At 45.0% G+C, this 14830-nt stretch overlaps 1 protein-coding gene across 2 annotated transcripts in view; it reads right to left on the bottom strand.

Moving 5' to 3' along the window:
* Positions 1-14830, bottom strand: part of CTIF (cap binding complex dependent translation initiation factor) — a 361752-nt gene that overhangs the window by 16503 nt on the left and 330419 nt on the right. For both annotated transcript variants that reach the window (XM_077463042.1, XM_077463043.1), the window contains exon 12: positions 1318-1371. In XM_077463042.1, coding sequence (XP_077319168.1) covers positions 1318-1371 — 54 coding nt within the window. The remainder of the gene's footprint in view (positions 1-1317; positions 1372-14830) is intronic.

Genomic DNA, 14830 nt, shown 5'->3' with positions numbered 1-14830 from the left:
TCAGCTTGTTCTATTAAGCTTTGACAATAAAAACTGGAAGCTGATTGGTTTCTACACAGAACCGCACCAGATTTTGCACTCTCCAGTTTTAGTAAATCAACTCCATAGACAGATAGCCTCCTTATCTGTCAAATGCTCTCTGAAGAGCGATCAAAGTGCAGATCACTCTTCAGAGGCCAAGGCAGAACGAGTCTGAAGAGATTTCTCTTCATTTTCTGCCATGAAGTCACAACAGGAAGTGAGAGGTAATCTATAGAAAAGGGGCAGGGATACTTGTCACTGGAAAAGGTGTCCTCATTGTAAAAAGTTTTGGCTTTAGATACATTTTCAGGAAACCCAACAGAAAGGAATCTCCACAAATTGTTAACAGAAGAGATTGTTCAGGAGAATTTTCAGTTTCCGGTAACGAGTTTGATTCCGCTGCTGTGCCTTGATATACTGGTAGTCGCAAAATAATTTGCTCATCTCTATAAGGCTCTTTTCACTCTTGCGAGATGACTTGCATTGCGACTTTACAGTGCGACTTACATGACTTTTGGGTGCGACTTTGATCTGATTTTACATCCTCTGGACCAAAGTTGCATCAAAAGTCGGACCAAAGCAGTGCAGGAACCTTTTCTGAAGTCGCAGCAACTTCTATATTGTCGGTAGGAACATCTCTTTTAGACACGAATTGAATTTCACATGTCCTTTGACTTGGGGTCTCGCAAGTTGGATCCTAAGGCCCCATTCACACCTGAGCGTTTTGTAGCTTGAAGCCTGAAGCTACAAAACGCTAGAGGAGAAAAAATCTATTATTCTCAATGGAGATGGTTCACATCTCCACTCCAATGTCGCCTGAAGCCGAACGCCTGAAGCTCAAACAAGTTCCGGACCCTTTTTTGTCGCTCGAATTGAGCAGATTTGGGCGTTTTTCTTCTTTTAACATTGGTGACCTTTTGCCCTGCACAAAATCGCGGCAAATCGCGGTAAATTCTGCTTGAAACCGCTATGCTCAGGTGTGAATGCAGCCTAAGTCTCAGAAGTGTGAAAAGGAGCCTCATGTGTACTTGGGTATCCATAAATGAGGGCTACACCTGTGTCCTCCCTATCCAATTCTTTTATTTTCAAATGCGGTGTTGGCTGTTTAACGTTTAGGAAATGATGTAAAATCTCAGTTATGAAATGGACCAAGCCCACCAAAAAAGTGACAATTCTACATACATATTCACAGCAATCCAGTCTGGATTTGTGTCCAGTGTAGTACATATGACAATACATCAATCTACGGTGATATCATACACAGTGATGAGGACAACACGGGGTTTCGCGGCTCACCTCCATAGAGCAGCACAGGACTGCATCTTCCTTCACGTCATAAGACTGTAACAGCTGGGAAGACAGAAACATGACACAGAAAGTTAGATATCCATAGAGTTGTCAAGAGTCTAGTTATAAACAACACTCACACGTCACCTCCCCATCCCCGAGCCTGTGATTGGACAGTAAAGGAGAAGAAGCAGCAGACCTCTCCGTTTCCATTCGAATATCATCCAATCCAATATGTTTTTAGCGGACAGGATTGGATGTCGGCGGGTCCATTGACAGCCATCGCTCCATGGAGGGCAATGGAGGGTCCGATTGGGTCCACCTAAAAAACTGACATGCGGACCCAATCGGTCAGCTCGTGTGAAAGAGGCCACCTGAAGACCGGCACCCCAGAAGGCAAGGGACCCCTGGGGGCAGCAAATTGTTGGCGCAGGTTTACGCCCACCAAGGCCCACCACCAATAAAAAATAAAAAAATGCATTTTGCTAACTGTATGGGGTGAATGCCTATAAATGAGATACATTTTTACCTTACAGGTCTTTATACCCCCCCTAATCCGTTTGCAGCTATGGTTAATTTTTCCTTTTTTGTCTTTAAAGAGGTTGGAATGGGTAATTTTTTAAATTAAAATGATAAGTGTGGTATACTTACCTGCTCTGTGTAATGGTACTGCACAGAACCTGCTCTTCTGGGGTGCCTCGCCTGCGCTTTTGGCTCCTCCTCTTCTCTGTGTGCCAGCATAGAAGCTACTTCCACACCTGCGGGCTCGCTCCTGAGCCAGGCTGTGTGTCCTTATAGACATACACAGCGTGGCGTGGCTCCCCCTCCTCCCCTGCTGCTCCTCTTCTTGGTGTGCCAGCATAGGAGCCACTTCCACACCTGCGGGCTCGCTCCTAAGCCAGGCTGTGTGTCCCTATAGACATACACAGCATGGCGTGGCTCCCCCTCTGCTGCTCCTCTTCTCTATGTGTCAGCATAGAAGCCACTTCCACACCTGCGGACTCGCTCCTGAGCCACGCTGTGTGTCTCTATAGACATACATAGCATGGCGTGGCGTTCCCCCCCCCCCCCCCCCCCCACCACTCCTCCTTCACAGGATTTGGTTGACAGCAGCAAAAGCCAATGGTTTTCCCTGCTGCCTCTGTCCCCTGAGAGAGGGAGAGAGACCACTGCTGATTTGAGATAGGACTCAGCTGAGTATAAAAGAGGTGAGGGGGGCAATACAACTTGTGGGATTTTTTTTGAAGCAGGGAAAGCATTAAAGTGTTACTAAACCCAGGACCATAGGTGTGCATAGCCTATCGCATTAGGGTGTGCACCCCAAAACTCAAACACACGTGTGTGTATGGGTATGGTGGCAGAGGAATGAAGGGACACTTCTCAATTCAATGTAAGTGGCAACCCTGACCCCTGCAGCCGGAACTATGAAAGCACCATCCAATTCTGCAGCTCTGTGCTCCTGTTTCACTTCACAAATTAACGGAAAAGTCCCCCACCTTACATCAGGGCTGGATTAAAGTGGTTGTATACCCACATTTTTAACTTTTACCTACAGGAAAGCCTATAATAAGGCTTACCTGTAGGTAAAAAAAATATCTCCTAAACCTTTCGGTATGCGCCGCTGACTGCAGCGGCGCATGCGCACAAGGGGTTTCTCGCCGTCAAAATCCGGCAGCAGCCGAGCGGCCGGACTGAGATCTCCTGCGCGCATGCGTGGGAGTGACGATATCGCGGCTCCGGCCACTCACAGCGCCGGAGCCGCGATACCCGGAAGAAACGCCGAGGGAGCATGTCAGCTCCCTTGGCGTGGATCGGGCCAGATGTCGGGGCCTCGTTCTAAGGTAAGTATTTCATAATGAGCTAGTATGCGGTGCATACTAGCTCATTATGCCTTTTGCTTTGCAGGTAAAAAAAAAAAAAAAAATGTGCGGGTTTACTACCGCTTTAAGATCATCATGGGCCTGGTGCTGAAGATTTTGGTGGGGCTTTTTATAAAAAAAAATGCAATTTTTTTTTTTGTATGACAAATTTAATTAAATAGAGAAAGGGAGGATGAGAGAGAGAGAGGGGATGAGAGAGGGGTGAGGGGTAAGGGAGGGAGGGGATGAGAGAGGGGTGAGGGGTAAGGGAGGGAGGGGATGAGAGAGGGGTGAGGGGTAAGGGAGGGAGGATATGAGAGAGAGAGGATGCGGATGAGCATGCGTGGGAGCGACATCAATGAGCCCGGCCAAGGCAAGCGACCGAATGCACAGAACCCGGAAAGAGGACCGGGTGAAGATGGAAGTGTATGACAGTGGGCAGTATGTGCAGGAGAGGATTGTGGGCTGTATGACAGTGGGTACTATATATAGGAGAGAAGTGTGGAGGGTATGACAGTAGGCATCAAGTATAGGAGAGGGGTGTGGAGGGTATAGGAGAGGGGTGTGGAGGGTATGACAGAGGGCAGTATTACAGTAGAGGAGTGTGGAGGGTATGACAGAGGGCAGTATTACAGTAGAGGAGTGTGGAGGGTATGACAGTGGGCACTATATGTACAGGTGAGAAGGATTAAGGAATCTGGGAAGGAAACGTAAAGATTTGTGAAAGGATGTTTAGGGACTGCGTAATGGTTAAGCGGGCCATACATGGATTAAAATTAAGCAGAGACCAGTCATAGTTAATCCGTGTATGGGCTAGCTGGTTGTACAGAAGTCAATCTATTAAACGACTTGAGTACAACCAGCCTGTCAGTGCTGCCAGCTATAGTTAGCAACACTGATCATTGTATTGTGTGGGTAGGGAAGGCTCCCCACTGGCAGAACACAACACTGTGGGATTGATTCCCCCATCCACAAATCAGCCGGTGAAGGGGCGTGTGGGGACAAGCTGAGGAGAGATGTCTGTCAGCGGGGGGGGTGTCAATCAGCGGGTGGGGGGAGTAACTGGGAGTGATATCTTTTGGAGTAGGATCTGTCATCTGCAGGTTGGGAAATGGTCACCTGTGATATAAGTTGAAGGGAGGGGACTAACATGGGAAGTTGCTGGGGAGTGACCTGGTTGGTGGGGAGTGTGAAATGGATGATGTGTTTCAAGTTTTTCACATTTCCGGTAATGATTACTGTCCTCTGAAAAGTGATCTGTGGTGGATTGCTTTTCAACGAGTGGTATAGCAGCAGCTGACAGGCGTTCATGAGGTGCTACTGCCTCCTATTTATTTTTAATTGCTGAATGATATTTTTATATTGTTGGACTATGCTGCTACTGCGAGCGAGTTTGGCTTGCAATTGCAGAGTGGCCCTATTGAAATCAATAGGCGAGTTTGACAGGCGGTGCTGCCTGTCAAACTCTGCAGGTTCCAAGCTGTCCATTGAGACTGGCCGCTCTGTATGTAGCTTCTGATAGACTGTGCAAGGAGCCCTGCATCTCCGGAACCATAGATGACAGGAGCCCCAATTTTGACCAGTGGTGGGGTAGGTCTATTTTTATTTTTTTTGCCAAATGGGCAAGGTAAGGGGCCTGGAGCTGCAGCTCCAATAGCCCCTATGTTAATCCGGCCCTGTTGACTATTTTGGACAAGTGATTAAAAAGATCTTTAGAACTCAAAAATGGACCGTGAATTTGGGGGTGCTGAAAGAGAACCTGCACAGAGCCATATGCTTATGGGCACCAGTGATTAGGGTATGCCCAGGCACACCTCCTGCGCACACCTATACCCAGGAGACTGCATTCACTATATCTGGTCTCCCGCAGTACACAGAACATGGAAATGCAATTATTTTAGCAAATATAAACGTCTAAACACCCTTTCTCATCAGCAGTATATAGCAGTCCTGTGACTTTCATCAGTGTCTGGTTAAAGCTTGTAGGAGTTTTAGTTCTCCTCCGACTGTCCTATTAACCTGTATGACCCCTGACCCCCTGTCTGGCCCTGTGCTGATCACATGCACTCTCCCAAAGAAAAAAAACTCTCTAACAATATACACCAAACTGAGCATGTGCAGAGGGCCCCCAAGGCTCTGTTCTATCAGATGCATTAGGGACTGTGAAAGAAGGGGAAGATCAGAGAAGACAGGATCAAACAGTCTTTTTACACAATGTGCAGGATTTAACCCCTTAGGGTTCCACAGTGAGTATAACAAGCATGCTTTACTGCATATACAGACTGATTGTACCTTTGTGGGTTTAGTAACACTTTAAAGTAAAAAAATAAAAATAAAAAAATACCTAGCCTTAAGGCTTGGTTCACACTGCAGCGATGTGGGAACCCTGCGAATACACTGCGGGTTCCCGCATCTCACGTCTCCTAGTCGCAGTTCACACTGTCCTATGCAAACTGCTGGGAGTGTCAATTGAAAGTTAACACCCCACAAATCAGTTGGCATACTGGAACTGCAAATTCGGACAGGAATCAGATCGCAATGGGTGTGAACACCCATGTGATCCGATCCTGCTGCAGACCCAAAAAAAAGGTTCCTGTGCGCGTTTGGTCCGAATGCAATGCAAATTCAGCCATACTATCTGTATGGCTGCAATCGCATTGCACAGAGATCGCATGTGATTTGCACTGCAGCGCGGTGTGATTCACATGCGATGTCAGACAACGCACCAGGGGGAACCGGCCCTTACAACCGATTTAAACCAGATTTAAAGCCCTGTGAAGAAACAGTGACTATAGTAAACCCCCTTCACATCACACCCACCATCGCAGCCCCTCGTTTTATCTTGATGTTCATGTAAATGCAGAGGAAATAACAAACACATGTACTGTATAATAAAGAAGAGAAATTAAGGTACTTTGCAAGAAAATGTTAATCCTCAGAATGTTTAAACAAATTTACTGCTCAGATCCCAGCAGATATAAAAAGCCAACATGTAACCCAGTTATGGATTCTTACATGAATATACTTTCACAAAGCTTAGCTAAGTACCTGTATGTGTCTTCATCTCTCAGACCGAACATTGATAAATTAGGGAAGGGTTGGGTTATGCAGGGATACACACAGAAATTAAATAGTTATAGTTCTACTTTTAGGTAAGTTACGGGCTGTGGCACAGACATTGGACTGTTCTTTTTTGGCTCGCGGATCTATAGGACAATTAATTATATTTATTTATACAAATTTACACATTTATACAAATGCACACAAACTAAAGCCTAAGTGCAACTACAATAAAAAAAACAAAAACAAACTGAAAAATCAACACAAGGGACATAACTTACAGTCACTAGAATATATCCCTTGTGCTGATTCCTCTTCTTTAGTCCATGCCAGCCCCACAATCATCCAGTGCAGTGGGCATTAATACAACTAAGGCTGGCCAAAGATTACACAATTTTCTTTCCTTGCACCATGGGTGAAAATTGCTGGATTCCCTCATCAACAGGGGAAATGCCTCCTCAAGGCTATTGTGTTCTGCCAGTGGGGAGCCTTCCCTGCTGATAGAACACAATGATTAGTATTGCTGGCTATAGCCGGCAGCACTTAATTCAGGAAAAAACTGACTGGCTGGTTGTACACTGATAGATCAGCTTGTGTACAACCAGGGTGCCAATCCAGTCCCCACCGAACTGCCTGAATTTTCATCCACGTATGGCCGGGCTTAAAGCGGAGCTCCAGTTGCCCTATCTAAAAAGGACTTCTACTTCCGATCGCCTAGGCGGTTGGAGCAGAAGTGGTGGTTGGTACCTGTCAATATCAGTTACCCTCTCCTCCCCCCTCCTTCCCAAAAGTTCCATTTCAGAAACAGGAGTGAGAGAAGAGGCCTTAAAGCAGAACTTCCCCTTTGGGGTGGAGCTCTGCTTTAAGAAGCGGTCACAGGCTTTTATTATTAGCGCCCGACTATGTCCACCCTTTCCTCCCAGTGCCCCATTTACAGAAGCCTTACTAAAGCTTCTATGAATGAAACACAATCTGAGAATGTAGGGGGAAGATTTACCTATCATTTGCCCGCCCTTCATTTGGAGATCAGGTTTTATTCATACATACTGTAGTACAGTTTCTATGAATGGTAGAGCTGGGTAGAGAGGGGGTGGGCATAGCCTTAACGAGAGGTTGTGACAACCACTTAGTGGTATTAACCCCCTGCCGCACAGGAAAACTGAAGTTGCGGGGGTGGGGGCACGGGAGGAGGAGGAGCAAGATTTCTCCTAGAAAATAGAATCAGCACAAGGGACACGTCCTACTAAGTTATGACCCTTGTGTTGCTTCTGTTTTTTTATTTTAGCTACACTAAGGCTTTAATGTAGATATACAGTGCCTTGCGAAAGTATTCGGCCCCCTTGAGCTTTTCAACCTTTTGCCACATTTCAGGCTTCAAACATAAAGGTATAAAATTTTAATTTTTTGTGAAGAATCACCAACAAGTGGGACACAATTGTGAAGTGGAACGAAATCTATTCAATAATTTAAACTTTTTTAGCAAATAAAAAAAAATGAAAAGTGGTGCGTGAAAAATTATTCGGCCCCTTTACTTTCAGTGCAGCAAACTCACTCCAAAAGTTCAGCGAGGATCTCTGAATGATCCAATGTTGTCCTAAATGACTGATGGTGATAAATAGAATCCACCTGTGTGTAATCAAGTCTCTGTATAAATGCACCTGCTCTGTGATAGTCTCTGGGTTCTGTTGAAAGCGCAGAGAGCATCATGAAGACCAAGGAACACACCAGGCAGGTCCGTAATACTGTTGTGGAGAAGTTTAAAGCCGGATTTGGATACAAAAAGATTTCCCAAGCTTTAAACATCCCAAGGAGCGCTGTGCAAGCGATCATTTTGAAATGGAAGGAGTAACAGACCACTGCAAATCTACCAAGACCTGGCCATCCCTCTAAACTTTCAGCTCAGACAAGGAGAAGACTGATCAGAGATGCAGCCAAGAGGCCCATGATCACTCTGGATGAACTGCAGAGAACTACAGCTGAGGTGGGAGAGTCTGTCCATAGGACAACAATCAGTCGTACACTGCACAAATCTGGCCTTTATGGAAGAGTGGCAAGAAGAAAGCCATTTCTCAAAGATATCCATAAAAAGTCTTGTCTAAAGTTTGCCACAAGCCACCTGGGAGACACACCAAACATGTGGAAGAAGGTGCTCTGGTCAGATGAAACTAAAATCAAACTTTTTGCCCACAATGCAAAATGATATGTTTGGCGTAAAATCCCGAATACTTTCGCAAGGCACTGTAAACCCTCATTGAATGACATGGCTTCCTCCTAAAGCACATAAATGCAGAGTTGCACTATAAAAAAAAGGGTTGTCCTTTCATACTTTGTTGCATCCCAGTCTTGTTGATCTCCTGCACTTTTCGTGGCCACTTCCTATTTAAACGCACTCCAGTGATGGCTGCATGGCATTTCTCAAGGCGGGGGGACAACGGTGAACCATGTGTGCGTAATTTGTGTAGAAAAAAGTGACATATTTATCTCCATCAAAGTTTGTGTGACAATGCAGTAACAGGAATAGAGTGTTGGCCCTCTATAACAGGAAGAGCCTGAAAGAGACCTGAATGGCAGGATCACTGGGCCTTATTTAAATAAAATCTGCAAATATTGATAACTGAAATACTATTTTAAAAATGACAACCACACATTAATAATATGAGATTTTAGTTTCTGAGATTACATGAAGTTTGGGCTTATATTTCCATCCTCCTAAGAAGTGTCCCCACTCTCTGCAAAAGAAATCTACTACCGTATATCCAGGCAGCAGCTTTGTGTTCTATTCAGGGCCGTCTTTAAGGCAGGGCAAAAGGGGCAGCTGCCCTGGGCCCTGTCATTGTTATGGGGCCCAATGCAGCTGCCTCATACTTGCCAACTATCCCAGTTTAAATTCCCTCGTCCCTTGAAGTTTTAGTCCTGTGCTGTGTCCCAATATCTCAGTGTGAAGTGATGCCCCGGCTCTGCCCTATTGTTGTGTACAGATGACTCACCTGCAGGCCCTGTGTTTACATGTAAATAACCGGCATTCATATGTAAATAGCGGCAGCATTACTAATAAATAGCTGCGGCCAGCGGCATTGATATGTAAATAAAGGCAGCATTCATGTGCATCATGCTCCCCTGCAGTGAGGAGATGATGTACTGTAACCTCTAGCAACCAATCAGTGAGCATTATTACTATACAGTAATCTCTAGCAACCAATTAACAAGCAGAAATCATTTGCTGTAACCTCTATCAACTAATCAGTGAGCCGTAATGTGTGCTGTAACCTCTAGCAACCAGTCATTAAGCAGTAATGGTATGCTGTAACCACTGCCAACCAATCACAATTGCTGCCTGATCTGATACAGTAAACTGATTTTAAGTCTAGCTGCTATTGTATGTCTCAGAGCTGGTAGAAATTGCATGGGGGGGGGGGGCAAGAAATTTTTTGCCCAGGGTCCAATCAATATTAAAGATGGCCCTGGTTTTCTATCCCATGGAAAAAAAGGAACCCGCTAGGCAAGACATGCAGAAGCTTGAAGGAAAAGCAATGCCCGCTGCAGAAGCTGAAGGAAACGAATGTAGAATTCATGTCACCCGGAGATGGAAATAAAGGAATCTGATCAGTTTCCAGTAGCAGATAACTGATGGGGTCATCAGCGTGAGACAAGTCAGAATCTTCCGAGAGATAAGAATGTGAGAGAAAGCATCAGCAAGCTTGTATCCCTACAACCCGGCCAATGCTCAGAGTCTGTGCCAGGCAGAAACAAGTCTTCAGGTAGGAGACCTCTCTGCATGTAAAACTTCCACATACCTGCAGATCTGGCAGTCTGGGATTTCACATTTCCAGCAGAATTGGAAATTGTTAATGGCTCGGATATGCACTGCCTGGGAAGCCATTGGCAGCTTTGCTATATGATGACAGGAAAAATGAAAAAAAAACAAAAAACGGGGGCACCATTTTAAAATTAAGGGGCTACTACCCCCTCGCAGTGAGAAATCTGAAGCTACAATGCTGCGGAATATACCGTAATTCAGGTTATTATAAGAAAACATGTCAACTAGGGATGCACCGGTGCAGATACCGAGTAACAATGCTCCCGGATACCCGAAACCGATACTTTGCGGTGTGATTTGCACCCATACAAAATGAATGAGCTCAAATCGCACGCAATTTAAACAGGAATACGGTGCAATTCCTGTCCAAATGCACCACTGAAACCAGGCTGAAATCACTATGACAAGCCTGGATTCACACAGGGATGGTGGAAGAATCCGCATGGGAGTCGGACAGGAATTGCTCCATATTCTTGTTCAAATTGCATGCGATTCTTTGCAGTGCAATTTTTTGAGCCTATTAATTTTGTATGGGCACAAATTGCACCAAGTATAGGTACTTGACCAAAAGGATCGGTACTCGTAATAAAAAATAAATAGAAAATATCGGTGCATCCCTAATGTAAACGTGTTGCCCACTTCCTTAGGCTGGATTCACACCTATGCATTTTTAGTGCTTTTTGCATATTTGCACTACAGCACGTGTTCCATAGGAAACCATGTTAAATGGACAGTAGTGCAAATCTGCAAAATGCAAAAAGCACTAAAAATGCATAGGTGTGAATCAAGCCTTAGGGCTACAATAGTCCCATATAAATACAAAGCCAATTCACAATGTGTGTGCATATACAGTATACAGAAGCCTCTATATTACACTTTCCTCTTTGCTGGCTAGCTAAAGTGTACTGGAACCCCCCCCCCCCCCCTTTTTTGTGCATTTATCTGTGTTAAAAGATTATGGAAGGGATGGGGAATCTCACAGACAGCAAAAAATAAACTGATCAAGATTTAACCTTTCCTTACTTTAGCCACAATTATACCTAGGCTTAGTTCACACGGGTGTATTTGAAGCAGAATTCCACCCAAAAGTGGAACCCTCGCTTATATGCTTCCTCCCCCCTCCGGTGTCGAATTTGGCACTTTTCTGGGGGGAGGAGGGAACGGGGGACCTGTTTTTGACAGGTACCCTTCCCCACTTCCGGATCCCCTGGAAGTTCACCCCCCCTCCTCCTTCCCTGCCGCTGGGCTAATTAGAAGGCGCAGCATGCTTCACACATATGTAGTAGGGATCCAGGGGTAAAGCCGAAAGTCTTCACTGCATGGTTACCTTACCAGGAATGGCAGCACGCGGGAGTTGATCCAAAGATCGGCTCGGGGTGCCAACATTGGGGGCTCCCTGGAAAGGTAAGTGCCCTAATATTAAAAGTCAGCAGCTACAGTATATGTAGCTGCTGACTTAATTTTTTTCACCCAGGTTGGACCTCCTATTTATGCACACATCCACATGAGGGCTGTGTTTTGCCTGAACGAGATGCCCAGGTGTTCCAAGCATCCCTGTGCAGGCAGTCCCATTTCTGTGGTCTGGGATGCACAGAGCCACTGCTCCGAATTTGACATGCATGTGAATGTGGGTCCCTGAGTGCACACTGTGTTCGGGGAACCTGTACCCACAAGGATGTTATATTGGGAGCGGTGTCCGTGTCCATGCAGCCACTGCATCCCAGATAACAAGAATGGGACTGTACACTTAAAGTGGAAGTTCAGCCTAAAACTAAAATTTCTATATCTGCAGGCAGCCACAATCTAAGACCAACTTATCTAGCCCTGTAAAGCAAAAATGGCTATACATACCTTTTCTGAACCCGCTCCAGTCCGCTCTCCATCGGCAGGAGCTCTGCAGAGGAGACAGTCGACAATGGCTGGGAAATGCCTGGGAAGTGACGTTACCCATAGAGCTACTATGGGGCTTCTGTTGTCAGCTGCCTCTTCTGCACACGCCTCCACAGAGAAGCCACCACTGACAGCTCAGCGTGGGACTGGAGCGGGTTCAGAAAGGGTATGTATAGCGATTTATTCTTTACAGGGCTGGATAGGTTAGTGTTAGAATGTGGTTGCAAGTAGATTTAGAGATTTTCGTTTTAGACTAAATGTCTACTTTAAGTAGGCCCGTGTAATCAAGGTCTTAATATAATTGATCTTATCAAGAAAAAATTTTGGATCGAGTAGGGGATGGTCCAAACCACAGACAATTTATATTGTGCAGCCTGTGACCTGCTGGGTAGACTTCTTTTCGCATCCTGTTGCAGAGATGTAGCAGGAAGTGAGAAAACATTTCTTCCAGCTGAGGGGAATTCATCTCTAAGACAGTTGTCAAAAGAACACTTAACCCCTTTGGAAGATCTCCCCTAAACTCCTGCCGTAATGAGAAAGGCAGAGGGTGAATATATCCATTTTCAAAGTTCTGACATATATATATATATATATATATATATACATATACACAGTGCGTATGTATATAAAGAACTGTCATGAATGGCTTTCATTCATATCTCATTGTTTACAATTGTGATTCTGTGATTGGCCCACAGCTATCACATGGTACAGGGTGCTGTGATTGGCTCAGGCACCATTTGATCACTGGTGACCAATCACAGATCACACACATTAGTAAACAATGTCATGAATGGATTCCATTCATGGCATGTGATAAAACAGCAATTACATGGTGTCTGGGCTGCTCACAGAGACCGATACCGAGCACCGCAATCCAGTGGACACAAAGGTTGCAGAGCAGATCAATGCACGCCCCAGAGAAGTCACTCGTCAGCAGTAAATGTACTGCTGGCAGATGGCAAGTGGTTAAGAATGGTTTCAAAAATAGACGTTTATTTTTAGCAATTAACAAAATGGAAAGTAAATGAACAGAAGAGAAATCCAAATCAAATCAATATTTGTGTCGTCCACCCTTTGCCTTCAAACCAGCATCAATTCCACTAGGTACACTTGTACCCAGTTTTTGAAGGAACCTGGCAGGCAGGTTGATGGCATGGCATGAGGGATAAGTATCTGCCTGTATTTCTCAGCATTGAGGGCACCATTGATCCTGACCAAATCTCCAACTCCATTTGCAGAAATGCAGCCCCAACCATGCAAAGAACCTCCACCATGCTTTACTGTTGCCTGCAGACACGTATTAATTTACCGCTCTCCAGCCCTTCCCCCAACAAACTGCCTCCTGCTACAGCCAAATATTTCACAATTTTGGTTCATCAGTCCAGAGCACCTGCTGCCATTTTTCTGCACCCCAGTTCCTATGTTTTTGTGCATAGTTGAGTGGCTTAGCCTTGTTTTCATGTTGGAGGTATGGCTTTTTAGCCACAATTCTTCCACGAAGACCACTTCTGGCCAGACTTCTCCAGACAGTAGATGGGTGTACCTGGGTCCTACTGGTTTCTGCCAGTTCTGTTCTGGAAATTCTGGACATCTTCTGAAGTCAAAGGGAAGTAAGCATGATGTGTCTTTCATCTCCTGCTTTAAGTATCCTTGGCTGACCACTGCGTCCACGGTCCTCAAAGTTGCCCGTTTCTTTGTGCTTCTGCATTGATCTTGAACAGCATACCTTCAAACCCCAGTCTGCTTTGACATGTTTGCCTGGGAGAGACCTTGCTAATGCTGTATGCCTACCTTGTGTCTTGTTGCTGTGCTGAGTCTTGCCATGGTGTATGACCTTTGACATGAAACTGTATTCCACAACCTCACCTTAGTAGCAGAGTTTGGCTGTTCCTGACCCTAGTATTAGCCTCCTACACAGCTGTTTCTGTTTCAGTTAATGATGGTCTCTCAGCCTACATATGAAACTGATGATCATTAGCACCTACTTGGTATAATTGATTGATCATACAGCTGACTCTAATCCTAAAAATTCCCTGACTTTGTGCCAGTGTAAGAATTGATGTTGGTTTGAAGCCAAAGGGTAGCCATACCAAATAGTAATTTGATTTAGATTTGGCTCACTTTGAACATGTTGTAAATTGATAAAAATAAACAATTAAAACATATATTATTACTTTTGCAGCATTTCTTCACACCTTCCCTAAATCTTTTGCACAATACTGTATATATACAAGCATTGATGCATACGTATGTCTGTACTTGGCTCTGTACTAATATGGTTATATGGCCGTACTGATGAAGTAGGTGCAGATCCCTGAATTGCGTTAGATTTATTTTTCACTTTCATAATTAACAACATTACACCACCTGAAACTTCATTATAAGAAAAAGGGGCCTCTTTTTTAGGTGGTGAGACAGTTTTTTTCACTTCTCATGCAAAGTTTGATACCTTGGTATTGCACATATCAGGCCAATCCAACCCCCCCGGTTATCCGTTTATGCCTGAGAATGGGATAACATGTATGGTATTGCACCTTGCTTTTGGATCTACAGACCTGCTATGGGTTAAGCCACGACCTAAGACAAAAACATTAACTGCAACTCATGCAGAACAGTGGAGTAGTGGGTAGCACTCTCACCTAGCAGTAAGAAGGGTGGCTGGTTCGAATCCCAACCACGACACTACCTGCCTGGAGTTTGCATGTTCTCCCTGTGCCTGCGTGGGTTTCCTACGGGTACTCCGGTTTCCTCCCACACTCCAAAGACATGCCTGTATGTTAATTGGATCCTGTCTAAATTGTCCCTAGTATGTATGAATGTGAGTTAGGGACCTTAGATTGTAAGCTCCTTGAGGGTAGGGACTGAATGTACAATGTATATGTAAAGCGCTGCG

Source organism: Lithobates pipiens, unplaced genomic scaffold, assembly GCF_037356315.1.
Source record: "Lithobates pipiens isolate NorthernLeopardFrog02 unplaced genomic scaffold, aLitPip1_a1.2 Scaffold_3, whole genome shotgun sequence".
Taxonomy (NCBI): domain Eukaryota; kingdom Metazoa; phylum Chordata; class Amphibia; order Anura; family Ranidae; genus Lithobates; species Lithobates pipiens.
Note: the sequence above shows the minus strand (reverse complement) of the source record. Positions and strands in the feature narration are given on the sequence as shown.